This window comes from Artemia franciscana, chromosome 12, assembly GCF_032884065.1.
Source record: "Artemia franciscana chromosome 12, ASM3288406v1, whole genome shotgun sequence".
Lineage (NCBI taxonomy): Eukaryota > Metazoa > Arthropoda > Branchiopoda > Anostraca > Artemiidae > Artemia > Artemia franciscana.
The window spans coordinates 4,620,243-4,648,188 of NC_088874.1; the positions used below are offsets into that span (position 1 = coordinate 4,620,243).

At 36.1% G+C, this 27,946-nt stretch overlaps 1 protein-coding gene across 4 annotated transcripts in view; it reads left to right on the plus strand.

Moving 5' to 3' along the window:
* LOC136033602 (huntingtin-interacting protein 1-like) overlaps positions 1 to 27,946 on the plus strand; it is a 166,042-nt gene that overhangs the window by 31,168 nt on the left and 106,928 nt on the right. For 3 of the 4 annotated variants that reach the window (XM_065714382.1, XM_065714385.1, XM_065714383.1), the window contains exons 2-5: positions 3,021 to 3,084; positions 13,286 to 13,485; positions 20,771 to 20,928; positions 25,421 to 25,623. In XM_065714382.1, coding sequence (XP_065570454.1) covers positions 3,021 to 3,084; positions 13,286 to 13,485; positions 20,771 to 20,928; positions 25,421 to 25,623 — 625 coding nt within the window. Of the gene's footprint in view, positions 1 to 3,020; positions 3,085 to 13,285; positions 13,590 to 20,770; positions 20,929 to 25,420; positions 25,624 to 27,946 lie in introns of those variants that run through there. The other variant, XM_065714384.1, reaches the window with a different exon arrangement.

Consider the following 27,946-nt stretch of genomic DNA (forward strand, 5'->3'; position numbering starts at 1 on the left):
TAATACAGGGCATATAAGGACATAGACAGCGATGCTCTTTCATAGCTAGTAATATCATTGATATTTTCAAGGAGCTAACTTGATTTAAAATTAAAAGTTCTAGTGTCCTCTTAGGAGTCTAAAGGGATTGGAGGGCAATCAGCCCTGTTCTTTAGCTTATAATTTTCCAGGTACTTCTAATCAATATTTTAAGACAGCCATTTTGTTCAGCATAGCTGAACAGTCTAGTAACTATATCTGTAGGGCTATTGGGTAGGTCATCCCCCCCCCAGAGTTATATAATTTGCCCTTTATGCTTAAAAACTAAATGTTGCTTTAAGAATTAAATCAAAACGCATTGTTTGTATGCTGGTTGCCAATAAGACATCTCAGCAATATACCAAGAATGACTAAAGGTATTAAGCTCAAACTCTCGGGGCTGCTTCCATTACTACTGTCTCTCTTGATATTTTACTAAGTCAAAAGAGTGTAAGTATATCCACGGGATCCCTTGTCTGAGAGGACGCGGGTTCGAATCCCGGTGTACCCAATTCCTCAGTTTAGGACGGGGGTCAGTGGCGTGACTCTGTAAGCTTAGCCAGAGTCGACCCAGCTCTAAATGGGTACCTGGAGAAATCTGGGGAAGGTAAACAGGAAGGGTGTGCGAAAGCACAGGATGGCTGGCCCCCAACCCCCCATTGCACTTCCTGGCTGAAGGGCCAAGAAACGGAGATCAGCACCGCCGGTACGGACTGTAAAGTCTAATGCCGTATCCTTTACCTTCTTTACCTTTTTTTAAGTATATCCAGGCTGTGCATAGATATATTTTTTTTGGGAATCGTATTAAGTTTTATTTAGTAGGTCATCTAGAGGATGTATATGCCTAAATTAAATACTACTATTTGTGTCATGATTCTCAAAAGGGGTTATGTTTTTAAAAATTGCTGAAAAAGTTAGTATGTCGAACTATAAATTCTTAAAGAAAAACCAGAAAGATTCAAACTGTTATTTAATTTTTCCCTGAAAAAGACTATGTCAGTACAAAAAGAACAGAAATTAATTGAAAAAACTTTTTCCACAAAACAAGTTCTTCAAAAAAAGTAAAGAACTCCATTAAACCAAAAATGAACAAAAAAAAAATTATCAAATAATCTACCAAGTATATAACTACCACCAATTAGCATCAATAAATAAATGAAACCCAAAACGAACAGAAATTACAATAAATAACCAAGTCAAACTCAAAACGAGCAGAGACTAACATGAGTAAGGTTCAAAACCCCTATGCTTTCTAAAAGCCAGAATCTAATTTACACTTTACTGAAAAAACTTTGTTTTAATTGTTTTCACTTTTATAACTTTAAGAAAAAAACAACAAAAAACATTGATATGGCTCAAAATTCTACTCAAATAACAGGAATTACATTTTTCAGAACTAAAGGCAGAGAAAAAGTAACTAGTAACTGAAAATTTAGGTAAAATGTTGTTTTGTCAAATTTTCAATAGGTATAGACCTGTCTTGCAGGCAAATTTCAGGGCCCTCTAGAGGGAGAAGGAGTGGAGGTGGGTACTTTAAAATACCTCCCCGGGACATACTTTAGCCTGTAGACCCATCCCTGAAAGTTTCATTTTCCTAACTTAAACACTTTCCGAGATAGCAAGAAGTCAATTAACTAGAATTTTGCCCCTTCAAAAACTAATTAAGATTTTAAGGAATAAATATCAGCATACAAAACATTTTTTTCATCAACAACAAAAGAAAAAGAAAGACAATCACAATTGCAGTAATGATTTATCTATTACCCACAAAAATACTGTACTATAAGATTTAGAATATTGAGTAAAAAAATAAAAAATAAAATGCAAACAAAATACAAAGCATACAAAAACGAAAAATATTTACATTAGAAGAAATTTGAAAAGACGATTATAAGGAGAAAGGCCATCAAGAGCAGTACTTGAGAGCTTATGTAGGAAGCTCTCATTCCAACGTTAGTTGTATGTCAGCTATATTACATTTATTAATTAGAACGTGTCTTTATAGAACTTTGCATTGAACTTCTCTTGGGACCATCTTCTAAGGTATTATCAACTTTGGTGGTAATTCTTGGGTAATTTTTCAAGTCAATTGCCTTGAAATATGAATTCTTTACCTAAGATACTTAAAAAACAATGTTTTCCTGGTGGAAACAAAAGAAAAGAGATGATATTTAAAACGAAAAAAAGTTACTGCTTTGCAGTTTATGCAACATGTATCTGCAGCATAGTTTTAAATAAACCGGATCTTAATACTTCCCTAAATTTGCAAAATTCTGAAAATCAACTACTTTTTCTGGAGACACAAAATCTTTGAACAAAATATTAATACCAGCAGAAACGTTTTTAAGTATCCTGTAACAAGTAAAACAGAGATGTACAAGGCAATCAACAGTCTTTCACTGGCCATGAAATTAGTAAATTTTAATCCACGATTCCTGTTCTTTCAAAACCACATGCAGGATCAGTTCTCTCACCAATCTTTTCAAAACATGTTCATAAACTTTTGGTTACTATGGACTCTGGTTTGCCCTTTATTGGGTCACAGCTATGGCTGCAACCATGATTGTTCATGTTCTTTAGCTATAATTGTAAGCTACATAATGCACACATAATAAGTACGTAAAACCCAAATGTTGTAGGGGGTAAGTGCACATGTGTTTTATCCTCAGCGGGTGGAAGAGGCAATAAAAACAATTTTCTAAAGGCTGTTCCACAATTCCTGAAAGGCTTTTTCCACAAATCTTTGGGTACATGTGATTCTGGTTAACTAGTTTCCTTTGTATGGTACCTGTTACTGTTCAGAGTCTAAATTTTAGACTTAAAAAAAATGCCAAAAAAGGTTAATTAATTGGAAGATATTGTAAAGGTTACCCAAATCTCAGAATTTCAGAGAAGAGTGGGGTATGGGTCAGAATGCGTCCGCCCCTTGTACATGCCTAATCTTTGAAACATTTGTAGTCTTATTTTTATAGATCTTATTCTATAATTTGTTTTATTTTCAGATTTCTTCAATATCCAAGGCAATAAATAATGTCGAAGTTCCCGCCAAAGAAAAACACATTAGGAGTAAGTCATTAATTTTTTCTTCATATTGACCTTATATTAGAGAACATATTTTTATTACTCAAATATAATAAGACACTAAGGAAAACCAACAGAGAAAGGAATATTCAAGTAGTGGAGCTTTAAACTCAGCAGATTGCATGGAAGAAATTCCAAAGGAAACGTAGTTCAATGTAAGTTGAAAAGTTGTTCAATTTATTGGTTTTACGGGGGGACAAGCAGGAAAAGAACAAAAGGATGCCATAATGGTTTGGTAATAGAAAATGGTAAGTTTATTAGCTCATAATTGAACCGGGTTTGTCACCAACCCGGATGGAGCAAGTACTAATTCAAGGTCAATAGAAGCTAAACAATCACAATGGTATGGAGCGGTTATAGAATCTTCGGAAGGGGCCTCATTCAAATGGAAATCGAATTTTCTAGTTTCTTCTAAAAGCCAAGAGTGATTGAAGGGCATCAAGCCCCCTCCCACATCCCTTTTCCCCTAAGACTTTCTATCCAAATTTTGAGATAGGCATTTTATTTAACACGCTTGAAATGTTGAATAACTATACCTCTTGTGATAACACCCCTCTCCCACCTAAGTCCTTGGAGCAAGGGCTGTAAGTTGTGCAATCCACCCATTGTTTACATTATTAAATAAAAAAAATAGTTTTTTTAACTGAAAGTAAGGAGCGACATCAAAACTTAAAACGAGCAGAAATTACTCCGTGTATGAAAGGGGCTGATCCCTTCTAGACGTCCAGCTCTATACGCTAAAGCTTGACTCTTGCTCTCATTTCTACTTTATGAAACAGTAAAAAACTTTAGCGTAAAGAGCAGGGCGTTCTGTGTATTCTAAATTGTGTATTCTGAATACACAATTAATTTAACGAAAAGCAATACAACCATCAGATAAACAAAATGGTTTTTTTTTGCCATCAACATCAACATAATCAATATGTGTTTTTTCATCTGCAATTGTTAAGTAATACAAAACCCTTGGTTTTCATATAACAAAAAAATTGATATAACAGAACAAAAGGAAAATAATAACCAATGGAATTGGATGGCTTGTGAGAAGTACGAGTACTCGAGCTGCTTGTTCCCGGCAATTTAAGGTCTGTAGGCTGGCTAGTACCTATATGGCCCTTCTTTCATAGAAAAGCCTGTTTAAATATTGAACAGAACTAATTTCTAGCCAAACATCTTCCCACTGGTCCCAGTGGGAAGCTACAGAGAGAAGACTTTCCTAGTTTATTATCAGGTGGATGCATATATAAGTTCGCCTGAATAAATCAATGAACGGGAAGACCTGGGCTTCAGAGAGTTTTGGTTGGTTAGTTTTCGGTGCTTCCAAAAGCTTCTCTAAGAAAGAAACAAAGTTGGAACAATATTCAGATTTCTTGAGATGGAGAACCTTCATTAGAGCTCATAAGATTTCAAAGGTTAAGAACTTAAAAGGTTCTTGGTTAAATTACTGTACCTCAATCTGCTGTCAAAAGTTCCTTCGACATGAGAAAGGAAAAATTTTAAAAGGAAGATAGAAAATGTTTATTTAATCTCCCAAGAATTATTACGAATTACTAAGGGTTCATTGCACCACAATGTCGCCAGGGGCCAGCACAGTTGCGCACATTCCTCTGCCACGCCAATCTCTTCAAATCCTAACTCTTTGCCCCCAACCATGGATTCCAATATGCCGTCTGCGTCGTAGATATAAAAACGATACGTTCACTCTAGGTGGGGGATGATATAATTTATTCTCCTGAAATGTACTCATAAATATGACATCAATCATATGATTTCTCTTGTCAATCATTTGTTTCTTGTGTAATTTTGCCTGCATCATAGACACTGAAAACGGTAGAACCACTACTGAGGCAAATATGACGTACTAGCTGTTGGGGTGGCGCATCAAGCCACCCCAACACCTAGTTGGTGGGGGCGCTTCGCCCCCCCCCCAAGCGCCCCCGCGCGCGTAAGTCGTTACGCGCCATATTAGTTACGCGCCATTGTAGTTGTGTCCCTGTGTCCCACCTGTGAATACAGATATATATATATATATATATATATATATATATATATATATATATATATATATATATATATATATATATATATATATATATGTTTTTAACTACGTAAAACTTGCGAATATGCTGTCCCAATTGTCTGTCCAATTATATGCTGTCCCATTGTCTGTGCATATAAATATATTGTCAGGTTTACCGATTCTTGAACATGCAACATATAATTGTCCATGGGAAAAACAATCCGTATTCAGATCTATACCTCATGATTCTAATGATTGCCCTTGAGCTTTGTTGATGGTGATTGCTAATCGAACATTCCCTGTGTCCCCGTCGTCATTTATATATCCTCCTGTGCCTCCCGGCGTCGCCGTTGTAGTTGTGTCCCTGTGTCTCGGTCGTCATTTGTATTCCCTGTATCCCGGTCGTCATTTGTGTCCCGGTGTCCTAGTCTGTAATTTCTCTTTGAGTGTCCCGGTCGTCATTTATATTCCCTGTGTCCCGGTGTCCCGGTCGTCATTTGTGTCCCGGTCTGTATATACATTCGTTTTTGAATTGGTCTTTTTTTTAGTTTTTAGTTTTTTACCTTTTTTTAGTTTTTTTAGTTATACCTCATGATTCTAATCATTGCCCTTGAGCTTTGTTGATGGTGATTGCTAATCGAACATTCCTTGTTTCCCCGTCGTCATTTATATATCCCCCTGTGCCCCCGGCGTCCCCGTTGTAGTTATGTCCCTGTGTCCTGGTCGTCATTTATATTCCCTGTGTCCCGGTCGTCATTTGTTTCCTGGTGCTTTTTTGATGGTGATTGCTAATCGAACATTCCTTGTGTCCCGGTCGCTTTCTCTTTGAGTGTCCCGGTCGTCATTTATATTCCCTATGTCCCGGTGTCCCGGTCGTCATTTGTGTCCCGATGTCCCGGTCTGTAATTTCGTCAGTCGACAAACATGACGTCACCCCTTATCGACATTTTCATCAGGTATTTCAGCGGAAATCACATCATGAATTTCGTTAGAAGTAATTTTATAATGTAGCCAGATTAGTATATGTGCGTGTGGCAAACATCGTTATTGCCATTCCACTGAGTACATCCAGCATCGCACTGACCCAAACACTTCAAGTTTTACTATGTAGTTTATCAGTGATTTCAAATTTTGCCGGAAGACACGGGCCGTAATGTCATGTCTATGAACCGCCGATTGTCCTTGAAGTAAAAGCTGCTGTATCTCCTCCCAAGATTAATTACATGTAAATGTAATAAATAAATCTGGACGACCATAGAGACGAACATACGCAATAGCATGTTGAGCATATTCATGCATATGACGGGGACTGCCAGCATATGACGAAGGTAAAATCGTTAATCATCCAACGTTTGTGGTATTACCGTCATTTACAACTGCATCTCGCAAATGAATGTATTGTACAGAGCGGAGCTTGGTCTGATTCAGACGGATATATAGCAAACGTTCTGATTCAATTTTTGCATACATATCAACGACGTATTGGTGAAACAATTGACGGCATTTTAAAATATAATTGTCTTCATCCTACCGAATCATTAGTCTATAGGAATAATAATGCATTGCACTGCATTTCTTATTCATTTCTTTGTTAGTGGCTGGATTCATCAATTTAATATTAAAGTGATAGCCGTCGGCTCCATCCCAAAAAATGATAGGATATTGTAGAGCATCGTAGCTCGATGAGTTTCAGCAATTCTTACCAACTGAGCGTTTCGCTTATAAAGAATAATATCTCGAGGTAAAAACTGATCACCGACCATAACGATTGCCACTTCGTCGATAGTTGGAGCATTGTATCTACGCACATGTTGGCCAGGAGGCGTTTTGTCAGCGGAAATAACAATTTTATGCATATCAGTATGCATCAAATCGATGGCTGTTTTGAACAGACGCACTAAATTATTATTTTCGTGGAAAAGATGTTGCAATTGGGAAACGATTGTCCTTTCAACGTTGGGAGAAATTTCGCAACGTGCATTCAATTCAGAATTTCTATCACTGATGAAGTACAATTGTAAAAATTTATGATTCTCGCCTGAGAATGGTAGAAGGGACCCTACTCTATGATAAATTTGCCCTTTTACTTTGAAAGTAGGCAAAAATGGATCTGGATTTTCGATTTAGGCACCAAACGACGTCATTTGGATACATGAGTTATATTTTCTGATCTGTGATAAAAAACGCTTAGATTCTGACGTAGTTCCAGTAAGCAAAGTCTTCAATGGCTCTGGTGCAGCCAATAGAGGAAGTTTAACTTTTCCTGAGGCGCAACACATTCCCATTGTTTCACCATTGAATTTCAAGGCCTTGCAATGGGGACAAATTTTAGACATAGTCCCGATTTGAACACATCTACTCAAGCTATAATCATCGACTGGGCTGTACCTGAATGCCAGGCGATAATTTTCAGGTTGCTCTTGTGATTCCTCGGCACGCTTCCTTTTCTTACTTTCTCTATCAGCCGCAAGCCTGTTTTCTTGCTGTTCTTGTGATTCATCGGCACGCCTTCTTTTTTCACTTTCTCTTTTAGCAGCAAGTCTGGTTTCGCGTTGCTCTTGTGATTCCTCGGCACGCTTTCTGTTCTTACTTTCTCTATCAGCCGCAAGCCTGTTTTCTTGCTGTTCTTGTGATTCCTCGGCACGCCTTCTTTTTTCACTTTTTCTTTTAGCAGCAAGTCTGGTTTCGCGTTGCTCTTGTGATTCCTCGGCACGCTTTCTTTTCTTACTTTCTCTATCAGCAGCAAGTTTTTTGGCATAGACTCTTTGAGCAGCTTCCTCGGCTGTTGACATCGTAGGTTCTTCAGTCATTTTACAATTAAACATTTTTCAGTGAACGAATGTCTTAAACACCTCTAATGACGTCATCGTCATAATGACGACATGACGACCTGATGACATGACGTCACTCGACACACAGACACACAGACAACTTATTTTTATATATAGAGATAGATGTATGCCTTTCGAATATATTCATAAACATGACGTCACTTATAATTTTTTTTTTCCAATTTGAGGCTTTTAACGAATTTTTTCAAACTTCTGACCTGTATAAATTGTTTTTTTAGATCAGAAAATCCTAGGATACCAATTTCTTTAAAAAAATGAAGTAAAAAAAAAAATCAATTTCTTAAAAAAAAATATGATAATAAAATTTTCTATTATACTCTCATATTCATATTTTCTCCTTTATTCAAGTAGACTTGTAATTGTGCCCGAAATTTAGACTTTCCTTCTTCTTATTATGAAAATAAGCACCTTGATTTTATAACAGACTCCTTTCGGATTTTAGGTGGTTTCTCCTAAATACACAATTAATGCAGCGAAAATCAATACAACCATCAGATAAACAAAAAGGCTTTTTTTGCCAAACACAATCAATATGCGTTTTTTTGAATTGTTACGTAATATAATACTCTTGGTTTTCATATAACAAAAAGATTGATATAACAGAATAAAAGGAAAATGGTAAACAATGGAATTGGATGGCTTGTGGGAAGTACGAGTACTCGATCTGCTTTTTCCCATCAATTTAAGGCCTGTAGGACGGCTAGTATATATGCGTCCCTTCTTTCATAGAAAACCCTGTTTAAGTATTGGAACAGTACTAATTTCTAGCCAAACATCTTCCCACTGGTTCTAGTGGGAAACTACAGAGAGAAAACTCTCCTAATTTATTTTCATGTGGATGCATATATAAGTTCGCTTGAATAAATCCATGAACGGGGAGACTGGGGCTTCAGTGACTTCTGGTTGGTTCGTTTTCAGTGCTTCCAAGAGCTTCTCTAAGAAAGAAACAAAGTTGGAACAATATTCAGGGTGCTTGAAATTGAGAACTTTCATTATAGCTCATGAGATTTTAAAGGTTAAGAACTTATGAGATTCTTGGTTAAACCAGGACACTCAAAGAGAAATTACAGACCGGGACACCGGAACACAAATGACGACTGGGACAAAAATGACGACCGGGACACAGGGAATATAAATGACGTCCGCGACAATCAAAGAGAAATTACAGACTGGGACACCGGGACACAAATGACGACCGGGACAAAGGGAAACAACAACAACGGGGACGCCGGGGGGGGGGCACAGGGGGATATATAGATGACGACGGGGACACAGGGAATGTTCGATTAGCAATCACCATCAACAAAGCTCAAGGGCAATCATTAGAATAATGAGGTATAGATCTGAATACAGATTGTTTTTCCCATGGACAATTATATGTTGCATGTTCAAGAGTCGGTAAATCTGACAATCTATTTATATGCACAGACAATAGGACAGACAAGAATGTTGTATATTCGCAAGTTTTACGTAGTTACAAATATATATATATATATATATATATATATATATATATATATATATATATATATATATATATATATATATATATATATATATATATATATATATATATATGTACATATATATATATATATATCTATATTCACAGGTGGGACACAGGGACACAACTACAATGGCGCGTAACGACTTACGCGCGCGGGGGGCTTGGGGGGGCGCGAAGCGCCCCCACCAACTAGGTGTTGGGGTGGCACGAAGCGCCACCCCAACAGCTTGTATATATATATATATATATATATATATATATATATATATATATATATATATATATATATATATATATATATATATATATATATATATATATATATATATATATATATATATATATATATATATATATATATATATATATATAAGAAAAAGATCGCAGCAGCATCTACTCAGAAATAGTAGACATTCCAAAATAGCGTCAAAGCAAATTGGGTGCAGCTTATAGATTATGAATTTTAGATATTATGCTTCTTTTATATTGATCTTTACATAGAACAAATGAATATAAGTCTTACAAAGCTTTGAACCTGCAAATTGCCAAAAAAAGCTATCGGGTATATCTGAATTCAATCTGAAATCAGATGAACTGATGCTTGGCATTAGTGGTACCAGATGACTATCTCGACGAACATTATTCTGGGAGGGACGTTAAGTCATTTTACCAATTGCACCAACCTCACTCTTATCAGTGTTAAATTTCAATCCACTCTTCATAAACTGTATATATAAAATATCAAAAATCTCTTCAACAGAAGGTAGCTAAGATTCGGTAGGTCAACTCATTGGCAATAAATTTCCTCTGAACTTTTCGTCTCCGCCTCCAAAACACTTGCTGCATAGAGGAGGTGAAGGCACTGCTCTGCCTAATACGTTTCCAAATACGTATTATAGTCTTCCAAGTTATGAAATCATCCCTCGTTGGATCCTCAATAATTATATATTGTACATATTGTTTATTGTACATATGCCTATGAACACGTATAGTTTAGCAATTTTGTCCACGATCTTTGATGCTAAGTAAAGTTTGTGCTAATTCAAACGCACGTGATCCATTGTGACTGGCCATAATTGCAATATCATCTTTCTCTGCGACCTCAGCTGAAATATTAACAATCAGTGTGTGCATATTCACGGTTGTAACTTTCTTTAAAGAGAAACTGATTGTCTGGTGTGAAACCAACCTCTGTTTCGTCAAAAACTGTCAGCTTAGCAATCTGCACTTTATCGTGATCGGCCGATACGAATTCAATTTGCTTTCATCTTTTCCTTTTTTTTTAGCCATTGGGAATATAACACTAGCACTAACCCATTTGGAACTAAGTAACAACTGTATGCCATTGGGAACAGTAGACCAAAGTGGTGTGACAGATTTGTACTTCCATGTCCGATGTACGCACCACATAACTGATCTATTCCAAATGAAAATTCAGTCTATTAATTTTGAGAATGTATTTCATTTCTTGAACAAAACCAAAAGGCATTAGATTTTGACATTTGACCGTGAAGATGGGACCCGATTCGCATTCACCCAATGTCGCATCAAGCAGTGAAGTGGAGTCATCCTTCGAATCGGCATCGGGGGAAGGGCTGTGAAAATTACCTAGTATGATATCTAACACATTCTTCCTCTGTCGGGGTCATATGAATTCTACGTACATGAGCGGGGATAGGACTCAGTCGTGCTTAACTCGTAATTTTACACCAAACCAGCTACTAGCCTCACTTTTTACCTTAACCGCAACAATATTATTCTCATGCATATTCCTGAGAATTGACGGAATTAGATCCGCGATCACTTCTAGTTAGGTTGAGAAATTCTTTCGTACTCATATATTCTGTATATATTCATATACTCATATAATTTCCTGACGACGCTAAGAGTCCGATATATATATATATATATATATATATATATATATATATATATATATATATATATATATATATATATATATATATATATATATATATATATACATATATATGTATATATATATATATACATATATATGTATATATATATATATATATATATATATATATATATATATATATATATATATATATATATAGGACTCTGAGCGTCGTCAGAAAATTGTGCAAGAAGGCAAGTCCTACCAGGAGCTTTGAGTTATCAAAATTTGGTTTGGAATATTTCTTGGTTTTATAATTTTTTTTAAATGTTCTTATTTCCCAAGGGTTGTCATTTCCCCGTGCCCTTCTCTCCTCTACCGGAGTCTATGGTTGTAATTATTTGGCTTAACAGGTCAAATTTTGACAGCCAATAATCTATTTGTTGTGCTTGTTTCGCTTTAATATTAAGCTTAGTAATTATTGGTGTCTTCATGTCACTTTTTATCAAACCTTGTGACTCAGGTCTAATGGGATATTTTTTATTAGTAAATGGAGCTATCAAAGGTTATTACGGTCTCAGGCAAAATAACAAATATTTTACAGTGATAAGCACTCCGGGCATTGATAAGGATTAATAGACAGTGCAGTTTTTAGATTTTCACTAAAAATTTTACATGGAACATTCATTGATCGATCCGGTGTTGAAACCACCTGACAATATTTTTTCTTTCATTTTGTCTTATATTTTATTTCATTTTCCACCTGAAAATATTTTTTTTCTTTTATTTTAATAATGGTTTGTCGGTTTGGCCTCAGATCTTTTATTTATTTTAAGGTAGAATTCTGCTCTAGTTTTGGTATAATTTCCTACTATTATTTCCTTAATTATCTGCAATTGGGTAATAATGATTCTAGAATCATGACGTCGGACAAAAATTTATTTTTGCCGACTGCCGATTTATCGTACTTTCTTGTTTTTGTTCAGTAATTAAAAAAAAACTAGTTTTATAACTGAAAGTAAGGAGCGACATTAAAACTTAAAACGAACAGAAACTACTCCGTATATGAAATGGGTTTTCCCCTCCGCAATCCCTCGCTGATGTATCTTTTAGCATCAAAATTCCGATTTTTAGAGTTTCGTTTACTATTGAGCTGGGTCGCTCCTTACTACAGTTCGTTACCACGAACTGTTTGATAATGGTCCTGTAGAAACGTCAGAATTTTATAAGTGCTATGGTTATTTGTGGATGATATTTCTGATTACCGTGTTGTTTTTTAATTTGATTTTTTAAACCTTTTTTTTATTTTTTTCATTGTTATTTAATTTTGCTTTTGCAGATCCGGAGCTTAAAATTGTATATATCAGAGGATTCAAAGTGCGACCAAATAAAGTGAACATACAAATAAGAATACCATTTGCCATAACACTAAAAACACCATAGATCTGTTCATTCATCAAAACCGCGATTTTGTCAGATACATTTTATTGTTGTTTTAAAATTATACTTATTTTCCAGTATCACATTTTTATCAGTGTTGCCACGTTAAGCCGTGAAAATAAATAGGCAAAACTAACTAGTAGAATATGATAACACTTTTCATCCATAAAAATTCAAACATTATCAATATTTTGATTTTCGAAGATAATTATACCTTCAAAGGTAAGCTGTACCTTCTTAAGCTGCTTGCTGCCATATGTTTTTAGCTTGTTGTCTGCTGATTATTCACCCACATATCATTTTTATAAAGTTGACGCCCGCAACGATTAACTTCATAGGAACGTGTTTTCATTCAAAAATTGAGTTCCCGATTTTTTCTTATGTATTTACGGTTGTTTTTGGTGCCTTCTTATCAATTCCTACAACCAAGTCGTTTTTTCCGGCTTTTGTGCTTCAAATAGTAATTATAACATAATACTTTTCCTGTGTTAAACTGGCTTTTTTTCCAGATATAATTATTGGAACATTTCAAGAAAAATGTGGACGAACATTTTGGACAAACGTCAATCAAATCCAGTTAAAAAGCCATCCCATTGCTGCGTGGAAGTTTTGCCACATTCTTCACAAGATCCTAAGAGATGGTCACCCAGATTTTATTCGAGACTCTATGCCATACATTCCTATGATTACAGACCTGGGGAAACTTTGGGTAAGCTACCCTAGCAGAAATTTTACCCTAGCGGAAATCACCCAGATTTTTTTCGAGACTCTATGCAATACATTCCTATGATTACAGACCTGGGGAAACTTTGGGTAAGCAGCCCTGGCATAAATTTTTTAAGAGAATGCCAATTATTACCGGTTTCCTAACAAAATTTTTGTAAAGTGTTGTTTGTCAACCTTGGACATTAGGAACATAATGCGCTGGATTCGGGATCCCTTGTCTGATAGGACGCGGGTTCGAATCCTAGCGTACCCAATTCCTCAGTTTGGGACGGGGGTCAGTGGCGTGACTCACTAAGCTTAGCCAGAGTCGACCCAGCTCTAAATGGGTACCTGGAGAAATCTGGGGAAGGTAAACAGGAAGGGTGTGCGAACGCACAGGATGGCTGGCCCCCAACCCCCCATTGCACTTCCTGGCTGAAGGGCCAAGAAACGGAGATCAGCACCGCCGGTACGGACTGTAAAGTTTAATGCCATATCCTTTACCTTTACCTTTTTTTTTGGACATTAGATACGAACGATAGTGTTGGTTTTTTTAGGCTCATATCTTCCCCCAAAAATGTTCAGCTTTTGGTGTCTTGGTAAACTTGCCCCTCCCCCTCACACAATGTATCCTTATGCATGTGCCTGCATTTCACTGTCGGATAGAGTTTTCTGTAATAAGATAAAATTTATTAAGTAAGGTGAATCAGTCACATGCCCTGGTGGACTGTATTCATATTATTAAGTTTAAAAAAACACTGGAGGAACAATTGACAAGAAAAAAAGCATCGTCAAAATCAGACTAAATAATGTTTACGCCAAAATGTCTATAAAGCTTTTGCCTCAAATTTTCATTCTTCTAATATAAGTCACGTACATAGGAAGTAGTCGAGGCAGGTCCGTCTCTCCTCAGAAATTTGCCTGTTCTTTTGCATGTTAAAGAACCTGCACCCCCTACGAAACAGATTCTAGTATGAATGTGTGTATTTCACTATTGGACAGGATTTGATCTCATAAATGTAAGCTACTATAAAGGGCCCAAGATTGGAAAATCCTTGGTTTCTCCATGAAGTCTTCGAATTTGCTAAAACTTGTAGAACAAATCCCTAAATAAGCCAGTAAATGACTGCATATTGTGTTGGTTTATGTTGGATGACATTCATGTAAGGGTACGCCCTCATTCAAGTGCATGTCTGTATTAGTATCAATCAAGGAAGTAGTTTTCTCACTTTATAATTCTTTTAATGAAGATATGTTTGTTCTGTTTTACTTTTATGTGTAGTACCATTTACTAGTTTGTCTTTTTTACTTTTTCTCCTTCCCTTACGTTTACTAGTTTCTTAGTTAATGCTTGATAATTACTTTCTAAAAATATTTCAGTAATTGCTGGCATTCGCCGGCGACCATGGTTAAGCACCCGAAATGAACTCTAACTTAACGCTTCGTGTAGACTGGAGAAGATGTGCTAGTCCCTATCCTACACTGGTTCTGGGACCATTGCGACATAACTATTTCAATTATTTAAATAACATGAAAATTGTAACTTGGAATGCTACGACGTTGAAATAAAAACTACCGTTTTACTAACGAATTCAGACACTTTGACCTTATTACGAGTTTTAGGAACTCGTATCCCAGAGGTAGGATACATGAAATTAGGTAATATAGAATTTATTTACTGAAGCGGGAAGGACGGGGTGCATAGGCAGGGAGTAGGATCCATGATGAATGAGGAAGCTGCTAAGTCCTATTTAGGTTGGGAAGGTATTAATGATAGAATACTAGTTGCTGGATACCAGTCATAGTAGTATCCAGTCATAGTACCAGTCATAGTAGTATAAGTAGCCTCTTTAGAACCTCAGTTAGAACCTCTTTAGTGACTCAGCTGAATGTTACCTACTTGCAGCTATAGGAACAAATAGTCTGGATCCCAGGTAGAAAAAAATGGTATTTTATTACGCTATTTTATTGCTAACGTCGGTAGAAGTAGGGATAGATGTTATCCTAGCCTAGGTAAATTTGATATCAGAAGAAAAAGTGACGGTTATAGAATGCTGCAACTTTGTCTGTATGACAATCTAAGTATAACCAATACAGTATTTGATCATAAAATGGCCCATAAGTTAACATGGTATTCACATGATTGGATTACGGCAAACCTTATTGATTATGTTATTGTAAACTGAAGACTGGCAGGATTGAAACCAGATTCTAGGGTATATAGGAGTGTTATTAGTGAAATTAAAAGTAAAAATCGCCATAGCGTATAGTTTTAATCTAAAGCTGAAATTTAGGAAGTTTAACTACCTTCAGGGAAGTTATGGTATTGCTAGACTCCAGGATGAGAATTTGAGAGAAACTTTCCAGGAAAAGTTAATACTAAACTGGAGAGTCTAAAATTTGATAAAGTTGAAGGTGGAGGGAATAATTTTTGGAAATAGTTTTGAAGTCGCAGATGGTTTCTTAGGAAGGAAAGTTACAAAAGCATATAGGAATATTTTCGAAGATGCTTTAAGTTTTTAGAGAAGAGAAGTGGCTTGTACAAGAATTATCTGAGTAATATATCGTATGAAAATAAGGAGAATTTATGGAAAGTAGGAAATGATTAAAATATGAATTAAGGAGGTGTGGAATGGAGGCCTGGGATAAAAATGCTGAAGATCTGGAAGATGCAGCCAGACGGCACAATAGTAAAATATTGTACTGGCGTGTAAAAAATTTGAGAGGGGACAGTCAATCCAGACTTTATCCCAGTTAAATATAGGAACGGGGCCATAGTTATTTATGAGGAAAGAGTTAAAGAGAGATCGACAGATCATTTTGATAACGTGCTAAATCTTGGTAAATTTACTGGAAAAAAATGACTTTTAGGGGTGGTTCCCTCTATTTTCTAAAATAAGGTAAATTTTCTAAGGCTTATAACTTTTGATGGGTAAGATTAAACTTGATGAAACTTATGTATTTAAAATCAACATAAAAATGCGATTCTTTTGATGTAACTGTTGGTATCAAAATTCAATTTTTTGGAGTTTCGGTTACTATTGAGCCGGGTCGCTCCTTGTTACAGCTCATTACCACGAACTGTTTGATTCACGACGGAAACTTTTTTGTCATTAAGAGCCAGCTTATTATGAATAACTCCCTGTACTATATTTCTCTGGGTACAAAGGATACAAGCCTTGTTATTTTCCTAAAACTTTATATTTGGAACACAAAACCATACTGGCCTTGGTTTGTGAAAGAATAGAAACAGAATATGTCATTAATGCAACAAAGGGCTATACATATGAAGTTTTTTTTCCTATCTGTCCTTATTGTTCTGGCTGATTTTTTCTTGTTTTGAACGATTAAAAACCCCCCATTGCCGTAGGCAGCTATTACAAATCCAGCCGTTTTTTTTTTTCATTTTGGTATTTTTCCGAAATTTACGCTCCTCCCCGTGCGTCTTATGATTGCCCCTTGACTTCACGACGATTCCTTCTGTTTTCACATGATTCGCCAAATTTTAGTCTTGTAAATTTCTCCTCCCCCTCCCCCTAAGTTTTTCCGTTTCCTTCTAGATTTTGAAAGACTCTTTTTTGCTGGTATTTTTTATTGAACAATACATTTTGTTTTTGTTATTTTACTGAGAAAATTGAAAAAACAACTAAATTCCCCACCCCCTAGATTTTGAAATATAAATTTTGTTCCCTTAAATTTTCGTGAATCGGTGCCACTGTCCTTCCCCAAAGATATTTCAGGGCTCCTTTTAAAACTAATTCGTTTCTAGGTGCTTTTACGTATCCGAGATTGTGCTAAGGATTGTCAGCTTCATTACTACACTTTGTCACACCTTCATTTACATTTTACTCTTGCTTAATTTTCCTTGGATTTGTATCTAATCGGACTCATTTTCCTTTATTGTTAGAGGAATCTAGAATGTCCTATTAAGATGCCTGATCACATACTTTTTTGTCTTTTCTCTTCACATGTCGTATTTCCTTGACACGCAATTAAGCTAATTAGATAAATATAATTACACATTTGACTCATATGAACAGTAATTATTTCCCAATGCAAAGCTTGCCAAATCAGACAAGTTACTGCTAATTTTGTTTCTTTATCTTTTTCGGGTTTGACGAAAATAGTTAATGAATATTGAAAGCGATGTTTGTATCTTGTAAGGATTTGAATGAATAGAATTTGATATTAATCACACAGAAAAAAAGGTTGATTTTACCTATTCCTCTCTAAGATTTATCCAAAGGACATCATCCCCTCTTGAAAAATATCGGTTTGAAAATGTTTCTTATTGTATTTTGACAAACAACGTACTCCCTCAATAAGAAAACCTCAGCCGGGGTTTCAATTTGCGTAGGGGTCCAATTGCGGGGTTTCGATTTGGGGATTGGGGGGGGGGGGCTGTCCACCTTCGATTCTTTGTCCTCCTCTTGGACTTAAAAACAACCTTTCTTGGGGCGTTTTCATTAAAAACTGATTTTGTTATGTTTTCGTTGAATGAAGGACAAATTCCCACTAGATTTTGGAAAATGCATTTTCGGAAATTGACGTCACTGAATTCCTACCTGCCCTATTTCTTTCAACGGGAAGATGTTATGGAACTATGCTTGAGATATACGCTACACACCTGTGACTTAGAATATAGGAACTTGACAGATAAAGGTCTTGGCTTAAGCGGGTTAAGTATATATATATATATATATATATATATATATATATATATATATATATATATATATGTATATATATATATATATATATATATATATATATATATATATTTGCACTTCCAGATCTTGACAAAAACACCTTGAATGACAAATGTCTTGACAAATATGGGCTCGACCGGAAAATAGCTGAAATTTTATTTATGTTTTACGGATCCTGGGTTCTTGGTCATCTAACTTGCTTTACTAGTAAAACTAGCATAGTACGTCAGGTTTATTTGGCCTACTGAGTACTTTTCACCATGACCTGTTAGATTAGACTGATTTACCCCGGCCACTGAGAAGCGGAAGTAGGTAACTTAGCGTTAAAAAATACTATAGAAAAAATATCTACTGATCATCACCTAATAATTTCCTATGATTATATGTGATCCCCGAATTACATTATAATTGTTCACTGTCAGTTTTACCTTTATCATTCGTTCAGCCAATTAATATTTGCATTACTATGTTATTATTGACATTAATCATTAGTCTTAATATTATTGCACCGTGTAGGCTTTCAGGTCTTTCCTTAAACCTTTTTATAGACCCTTACCAGTGCCCTTCGTCTCTTCTCTAAAGTTCACCACTTCTGAGCTTCCTCATTATAAAAATAGTATAAACTTAGAAATCGTTGGTAAATGGGGTATTGGGAACTTCATCCAAGCCTAATTTTGTATCTAAAAAACTAGAAAAAAAAATGTGAATTTAGTATAACAAAAAATGTTAATTTGGTTAACACTTTTAGGAAATCATTTTAAGCTTAATAAAATATCGCAAATTGTTTTTGCTCCTTGTTGTACACAGTTTTGTAACGAAATTGTCATGTCGTCATTTTTCCTTGAAAAATGTGCCACTTTTGACCATTAGAATTTAAAAGATATATTAGTATCAAATTATAATATTTGCCCAAAATCAAATAAGTTTATGGGAGTCTAAAAATAAATGTAAAAAAGAAGAATACGGCGCCGTTTCATGGCCTTTGAGCTAGAAAGTACAATGGGCGGTTGCGGGCCAACCATCCTGTGCTTCCGCACACCCTTCATACCTTCCCTAGATTTTTAGAGGTACTCGTTTACATCTGGGTAGTCTCTGGCTGAATCTACAGAGTCGCGCCACTGACCCCCGTTAAAAAACAAATCACCAGCGATACCAGAACTCGAACCGCTATTCTCAGGGACCAATTCATTACGTGGGCTATTTGCCAATTTTCTTATGTTTGAATTACGCTGAGTTTTGTACACACTGTAGAGAAGGTTCAAGGTTCAATCGGGTTAAAAAAAAGGAAAATAACTAAGCTTAAAGGACACAGCTCTGTGACAAAACTCACGTTGAGACCCATAAACATAAAAGATTCTTCACTAACACGCAGAACCGCCAGTAAAGCTGCTGCTTGGTCTGGAAATATAGTTGTTGACGTTTTTTTACAGTCTGGCCCTTTTTTTCATATTTTCTGGTGTGCTATGTTCTGTTTATATATTTTTCCCGTTTCTGACGGCTTTTTTTTCGAATTTGCTTTGGGTTGACACATGCGCAGTATTAAATTTGCTATTTTTTGTTTTACAGTAGGAAATCCAAGCACGAGCTAATTCTTTTTTAAGACTATAGCATTATTTAGAGACAAAAGCTTATATCCAAATTTGTCAAAGCATAGATAATTTGTTTTTTGGTCCAAGCAAATATGCATTTTCGCTTTTCAGGAGGGGGATCCAACCCCGTCTCAGAATTCTCCAAGTCCAGGGGGCGTAGCTACAGTATTTTTATTAGGGGGAAAGAGGGGGGCTATTGAAGTAGGTGCTATTAAAGTGTTAGTGAAGAAAATTAACTATTTAACAAACACGCTACTTGGTGAACTTAAAAGCATTACTCAACAAATATAAGTGCTGGTGCTTTGCTTTTACTAAGATTGTCAGTAATGAGCTGCTGCAGACGACAGTAGTATAGCATTGACAAGCTTTCGGGTGGGCGAATGTGAATGTCGTATACACTCGGCTTTTTTTTCAGCCAGGTTCACCGCTAATGCTGCAGTCCATATTCCCCCTCCGCCTCCCCCAACCCCCACGCACAGCCCAGGATCCTCAATCTAATAATTGAACCAAGCTCTATACTAATAGCCCAAGTATCATGCCAATCATTTGCTGTTGAATACCCAAAGTTCGTTAAATTCTAGTTCCCTATGCTCAGATAAAACTATGCTATTTATTTTTCTATTAGTTGAGCATGCGCGGCTGTATTGGCCTCAGGTGGCTTGGTGATGCATTGAGTCACTATTAGCATTAGTAGTTGTAGTAAATCTACAAATTACGAATTGGAGCCTTGTCGAATACCCAAAGTTCATTAAAGTCTAGTTCCCTAGGCTTAGATAAAACTATGCTATTTATTTTTCCATTATTTGAGTATGCGTGGCAGTGTTGGCCTTGGGTGGCCTGGTGATGTAGTGAGTTGACTAGTAGTAGTGGGGTTAGTTTTAGTAAATCTATAAGTGGCAAATTAGAGCCATCTTAAATACTTAAAGTCCGTATTATCTCTGGTTCCTTATGCTCTGATAAAACTGTGCTATTTGTTTTTCTTTTCCCGCAGGGACATCTGAAGGAGGGCTACGGAAGGCTGATAAAGTCATATTGTGAACTTTTGGTGGGTAAATTAGAGTTCCATAGACGGAATCCGCCTGTACCTGGGAATTTGTCTCTAACTGAAGAAGAAATTTGTTCAATAACAGAAAATGACATTAATAATTAGTAAGTGTATATCAAGTTTTATTTATGATGATAATGCATTCTTTTTGCTTCCTTTTTTTAATTATAAATAAAAGCAATCCTAACGACTATTTTTGTTAGATTGGTCATTTGCCTCCATTTTTCTCAGTTTGATAATGACTGTGCAAAAGCTATTACTCAATTTGCTCTCATTTGGAACGAAAATTTTGATTCTTATTATATATTGTTGACTTTTGTCGGACCTGGAACATATGTATATGTTATTCAATTAAATCTATTTTCTCCCCATACGAGCAAGGAGCGTAGACATGGAATTAAAATGTATAAGAAGTCAGTGGTGAATTTTCCAAAGCCACTAAAATACAACCTAAGTGAGTATTTCGGATATGGACTAATACCGCCATCTTCAGCCAAATATTAACCATAATGAATCATAGAAACCAATTAGATTCTAACTCACACAAAAACTCTCTTGAATGACTCAATTTTACATTCGGAGACGTTCCGGGGAAATTTTCAGCGGGGATGGAATTATCTGGGGTGTTTTTCGTAGAGGGTGTATTTTACACAAAAGGAAATTTTAATTGGGGGAGGGGGTCATCAACAGGTCAAAGTAATGCAAGATTAACAGAGTTAGAAGAAAAGTTTTTGGATCTGGAAGAAGTTTTTGATGTTGAAATTAGTAATGAATCAGATTCCCTTATGTTTGATAAGAGTAAATTTCCGAGAAGCCGATATGAAGAGGCATATAATGACACTAAGAAACGCTCTATCTCTCAGATCACTGTTCTCCAGCTTAACTGTCAAGGGTTATACTCTTTTTTTTCCGTTGTGGCGAATTTTTGGCTCCAGCTGCAGTCAGATGTAGTCGGGATTTGCGAAACTTTTCCAACAAGACACACCGATACCCTTAATGAATAGAGGAGGCCTGGCTATTTACACGTAGCAAGAATACTCAGTCTGTATCAATAAAGGATAAACCCCGGAATATCGAAGGAGTTTATGAATCTCTCTTCTTCAAAATAATTTCACCTTTGCAGAAGAAAATAACTCTTGGAGAAGTATAACGTCCACCGGCGGGATCTGTTTCATCGTTCTTGGAAAACTTAGGCCAAATATCTGATCATCTAGAGAGACAAGGGAACTTAATTGGGGACTTTAACATCAGTCTGACTCTTACTCTATCATCAGGTGCGATATATCTGCTCAGTATAATGTCTGCTTCGAACATGTACACCTCAACTACGATACCTATTTGAGTAACTAACAACTCCCACTCATTGATTGACAACATTTTTTTGACGCTGCATCTAATATAGGCCTCTGTCTTGCTACCTGACACTTCTGATCACTTCCCTCTGCTTACGAATTTTAAAATACAGCACAAAGATCCTAACCTCAATGCCAAGCCTAAGCAGGGATTTGTTACGTGAAAATTAAATGATGAGAACCTAGAAACCCTTAAACAGGTACTAGAGAGCACGTCCTGGGATAATGTTATGAATACAGAAGATTTTAATACAGGATTTGAAGAATTTCGTAACACTTTTATGAGAAAGGATACCGATTGCTACTCTAAAAAGCATAAAAAGAAGATTGGACGGAAAAATCACCCCATCAGACCTTATATCAGTCATGGACTGCTCCAGTGTATTAATGAGAAAAATAAGCTCTGGACTAATCACGTAAACGACCCTTCCATAGCGACGCTTGAGAAATATATTGAATATATAAATGCCTCTGATCAATTTTACGTAAAGCTAGGAGAATTTATTTCATTGGAAACATCGCTGAAAGTGGGGATGATTCGCGGAAGGTATTGAAGGCTGTAAACTATTTAGTGTGTCCCGGCAGCACCCCACCTGAGCTTCATTCGAAATTATCTGTAAATGGGGAAACTATATCGGGGTCAGGAAACGTTGCAAATGTAGTGGGATCAGTTTTTGCAGAGGTGGGAAAAAAGAAGCAAATCCCATTGAAAACTCCGCGAAGAGTTTTAAAGATTACCGTAGCCCAGCACGCACCAAGTCAGGCTATTGCTGCTGTCTCTCCATCTGAAATTCTGTCGATCCTACTAAATTTAAGAGAAATTTCTGCTTCTGGACTCGACCGAATCCACACTAATGTGTTAAAAGCAGTTGCTTCGTCAGTCATAGAGCCTTTTACTTACTTGATCAATTTTTCTCTGTAGAAGGGTACTTTCCCGGAACGGCCGAAGAAGGCTAGAATTGTTCTTGTGCACAAAGAAGGTTTTTTGAGCTGACCTGCAAATTGTAGACCCATTTCCATACTTTCTGCTGCTTCAAAGGTTTTTGACAAACCCATGCAGCAGCAGCTACTCCAGTTTCTGGAGAAAAATGGGTTTCTTCATACTCATCAGTTTGGGTTTAGACCAGGACACTCAAGCCAAAATGCATCAGGCTTTGAGTTTGTGGATCGACAAAATTCTGAATTTTGGCCTTCTACCTGCAGCGGTCCTGATTGATAACAGAAAAGCATTTGATAGTATATACCACCCTATTCTTCTTGGGAAACTGGAGCAAATAGGAATAAGAGACGAAACTCTGGATGGATCCGGATTGTTCTTGAGGGACCGAAGGATTTATTTGAGAGAAGATTGAGGAAATTACGTATTGACCAACTGTGGTGTTCCCCAAGGTTCAATATTAGACCACTACTGTTCCTGATTCATGTTAACGAGTAGCATATCAAATCCGACACGCACTATTCTTCGCTGCTGTAAGCTATGTCACGATGAAACTTCTTTTCAGCCTGCAGATGATGATGAGCTTGTGGCTTGTGCAAATGATACAACACTAGGCTGTTGTGAAAGGGATAAAACAGCGCTCATTTCCAAGCTTAGGGCTGTTCTTGAGCAGTCTAATCTCTGGATGGATTCTAACCGTTTTGTGATTAACGTTGATAAATCTTCTGTTCTATTTTTCTGCCGGGTCAGAAGGGTCCATCCGGAGATGTGTGGTATCAAAACATCCAGAGGTTTGATCAGTCGGCCAGAAAAGCGTGTTGCAACATACTTAGGAGTTCTGCATATTCAGGCAGTAGAGCTGAAGATATCCCGGAATCTTTGATTAATGCAGAAATTAAAGAACACTTTGCCGCAGGAAACACGGGTCCTGGTATACAACGCTCTTATCAAATCTCATTTACCCTACTCTGCAATGATCTGGCAATCGACTTTTAAATCTCACCTGCAGAAGCTCAAATCGATTCATAAGCGATCTTTGAAATCTGTTGAAAAAAAATGAAAAGTATCGGTCATGGAGTTGCTGCGTTATCAGTCATGCTTGACCTTTGTGTTTACGTTTCCAGCTGGTGAACTCCCATCTGCATTTAAAACATTATTTCGACCAATCTCGGACCAGCATAATGTAAATACCCGATCTTCTTCAAACCGGCAAATACCCTTCCCTTCGACTGTATGTTCGGATTTTGCTCCGATTTTAATTTCTGCAAGGTTACGGAAGCTGTTCCCAGAGAGAGCAGAGAGGTAGGAACTCCCTCGTGTCATTTAAAAGAAGTGTAAAAAATCATTTATTAGCATTAGAAAAGACTAATGGTGGTTAATAAAATGGTTTTTATATAAAGTATTAAATATAAATAGATAGAATTAAAGTAATTTTTTTTATGATGATGAGATGGTTTCCCCTGGGGCAAAGGACAGGAGGATAATTGGTAGTTTTTTTTTTATAAATGAGAGGTAAGGTTATTTCTGAGAGTGGAAGCAATGACCACGCTGCGTATTATGTTTAAAAGTTAGCGATTGCGGATCTTGGCGTCCAGGAATGGACTGAGTACTGTTGTTATGTTTAATTTATTTTTTGAATCGATAATAAACCCTATTGAACTTGAATATGACTAAAACCTAGTTGTTTTTTTTAGTTTCAAAGAAACTAAACAAAAATTTTTTAGTTTTCTCGCTTTAGTATTTGCATTATATATCGCTGAAGATGGCTGTAGCCGGAATGTTTGGCGTTTTGATCACTGTATCCAGAAAACTGCTCACTAACTTCTTGTATTTTCTATGATGAAAAGGTAGTGGGGTCTCTATCACAATTTACGCATAACACTGTTTTAGGGGAACTGGGGATACAGCCCATTTATTTTTAGGGGTGGAGGAGGGGCAGGAGCAAGAGACTTTTTTTCCGAGGAAGTGTATAATAGTTGTTCTGTCTTTTTTGGGTCGTCCCTAACGCGCTGATTTGCGTCGAGACTTATTGTAAATGTAATGTGGTAATGTTTATTTATGTTTTGTTATTATTATATGGAGATTTAACGGCTGTGTTTATTTCTGACCCAATTGTTAATAAGAAAACTTTGAAAATGATTCTATAAAAGACGAATTATACGGGAAGAACTTGGAAACAATAGGAAAAATTTCGATTGGGGATAGGTATAGACTTGAAGGCCCCTCTAGCCTGCAAATTATAATACTATTACATAAAAAATGTCTCTTTCTTTTGTTTGCTGACCTGAATGCGAAACTTTTTTTTAGTTTCCAGCTTGCAGTTGAAATGCTTGATTACATGGACGATATTTTGAAACTTGCCATGGACGTTTTTGCATCCTTAGACATGTCACGGGCAACATCAATGACAAACTCTGGACAATGTCGATTGGCTCCAATGATTCCTTGTATACAAGATTCATCACCACTGTATGATTATACTGTTAAATTACTTTTCAGGCTTCATGGAGGTAAGTTATTTTTAGTTTGAATTTCTTTCCTGGTGTATTGCTAAATTTGAAACCTTAAATTTTAAACTGTGCAAACTACCTAAAATCAGCCCAAAAGGCCCTTGAAAAATCTCTTCGATCCGGCCTGCAGATCAGGTGTGTGTGTGTACCATGTGTGCCAGATTTTTACCACAACTGGGCGTGGGTATGCTGGGTTACGTCGCAATCTAGATACATTGGACCGTACTTTTTGTCCGGAGATGTGGATTTTAAAAAAAATATTAAGGGTTGGATAGCCAAGATCCCAGAGCTATGGATCAATTATACAGGTATATGTTTTTAATAAGCCACCTTTGTTAATGCGGTTTTATAGTTTATACAATCCTCACTGCTGCCTGAGTGAAATATGGCCTGTGAACTTTATTTCAATGTAAGTAATTCAAGTGTGGAACTATTCAATCAGATTTTTAACGCAAATAAAAATTGTGTTTAATTATATTTAGCATATAACTTTCTATTACTGCTAATAACGCAGCAGTTAATCTATTATTCTTCTGCGCCAGTAATGTCAACCTCGATTTTTAGTATTGCTATTATTTAATTATATGGCTATAATGAATGGGTGACTGATTAGTCACCCATTATTTTTAAATAATGTAAATTGGTATTACGCAAAGTTTAAATTGACTGTCATAATTTATGCGTGGCCAAAAAATAAGGAAAAAAAGAATATCTTCTACTTCCAGCAAAAACAGCCCATAAACCACAAAATTCTGATTCTCAGAGGACAGATTATATTAGTTATACCCTCTCTTGAAATTGATGATCTGTAATGTAATTTATCGTAATTGGGACAAAGAAGGAGCGTGCGTAGCTTTGTTGGCCTCAGGTGGCTGGTTTTCGAGTGAGTTGTAAGTAGTAGTAGTTTGTCGTGATTGTAGCGTGATTGTAGTTTGAATCTTCAGAAGAAATACATAGTATCTGAAAACGAAATGTTGTTCCAAAAGGAAGCGATATTCAGTGTTGATACTTAAGTATCAAGTATTAACTTAAGTTTCAACTTAAGTATTAAGTTGATACTTAAGTATCAACTCAGTGTTGATATTCAGTGTTGATAGCTTGGATATGCAAAGAATAAAAGAACTTGAACTTGTTACTGTCTTGGGGACAATTATTGTTTACCCTATTTTCACAAGTAGGCTATAGTTTCCGATGGTTCATTTGCTTGCTCTCTCTTTTGTGACTCATTACCTTCCGTTAAGAAATTCCATGAAAAGTCCATAAAGAAAGTCTGTGAAATCTTCCATGAAATCTCATTTCCTGTCTCAAGGAACATGTTTGCGTTAACACTGAAAAAAGTAGAGAAATCAATCTGTCGTCAAGAATGGATGTGTATGTGCTATTTTATTGGAGTCTATTTAATCTGCTTGATTAGTTTAGTATATTCAGTCTATTTAGTTTTGTTTTCTGTAGTTGTTATTTTATGTATATTTTCTTTTCATCTCCTTTTTATTCTTCTCTCTGTTAGTAAGTGATTATTTTAATTTTTAATCTCTGAGTAAGTGACTCGTTTGTCTTCCCTCTTTTTTATAGGCCAATGAGCCTTTGGGGTAACAGTAAAATGTAACATTGTATGTGTATTTTATGATAAATAAATCTTATCTCATGTTATTGCTGCAGTCATGATACTAGTGTGTTCATATCCCCCCTTCCTGTCACCAGAAGGCTTAAATTCTTTGGCTTCTTAGGAGCTATTTTCGTCTGTTTATTTATCTAGTTTTTTTGTATGTTTATTATTATTTTATTGGATAGTATTTAATCTACTTAATTAGTTTAGTCTATTCAATCTATTTAGTTTTATTTTCTATAGTTTTTATTTTTTGTAAATATTTTTTTTCTTCTCCTGTTTGCTCTTCTCTCTGTGAGTAATTCATTATTTTTTTTTTCTCTGAATAAGTGTCTCGTTTGTCTTCCCCCTTCTTTACAGGCTACTAAGCCTTTGGGGGAGTAGTAAAGTGTAATGTTGTACGTGTATTTCATAATGAATAAATCTTATACTGCATCAACGAAATCTTCTGTCGTCAAATGGATAAGCTCGTCTGATATGTTTCATTCTATAGTCTCATTACATCTTTCCAAGAGATTTCAACCTGTTCTTTTTGTGTAGAAAAATAAATGAAAAATCGAATAGTTTCAAGAGGTTTAGTCAGTAAGGATGCCAGGACTGTTTTAATTTTTTTTTTTAGTTTTAATGGCCGTATGTTAATTTAAGTTTCTTTTATGTTTTCATTTGCAGTTTTGCTGAGGACTGCCCTTGAATATAGGGTCGAAATGTTCATTTAAG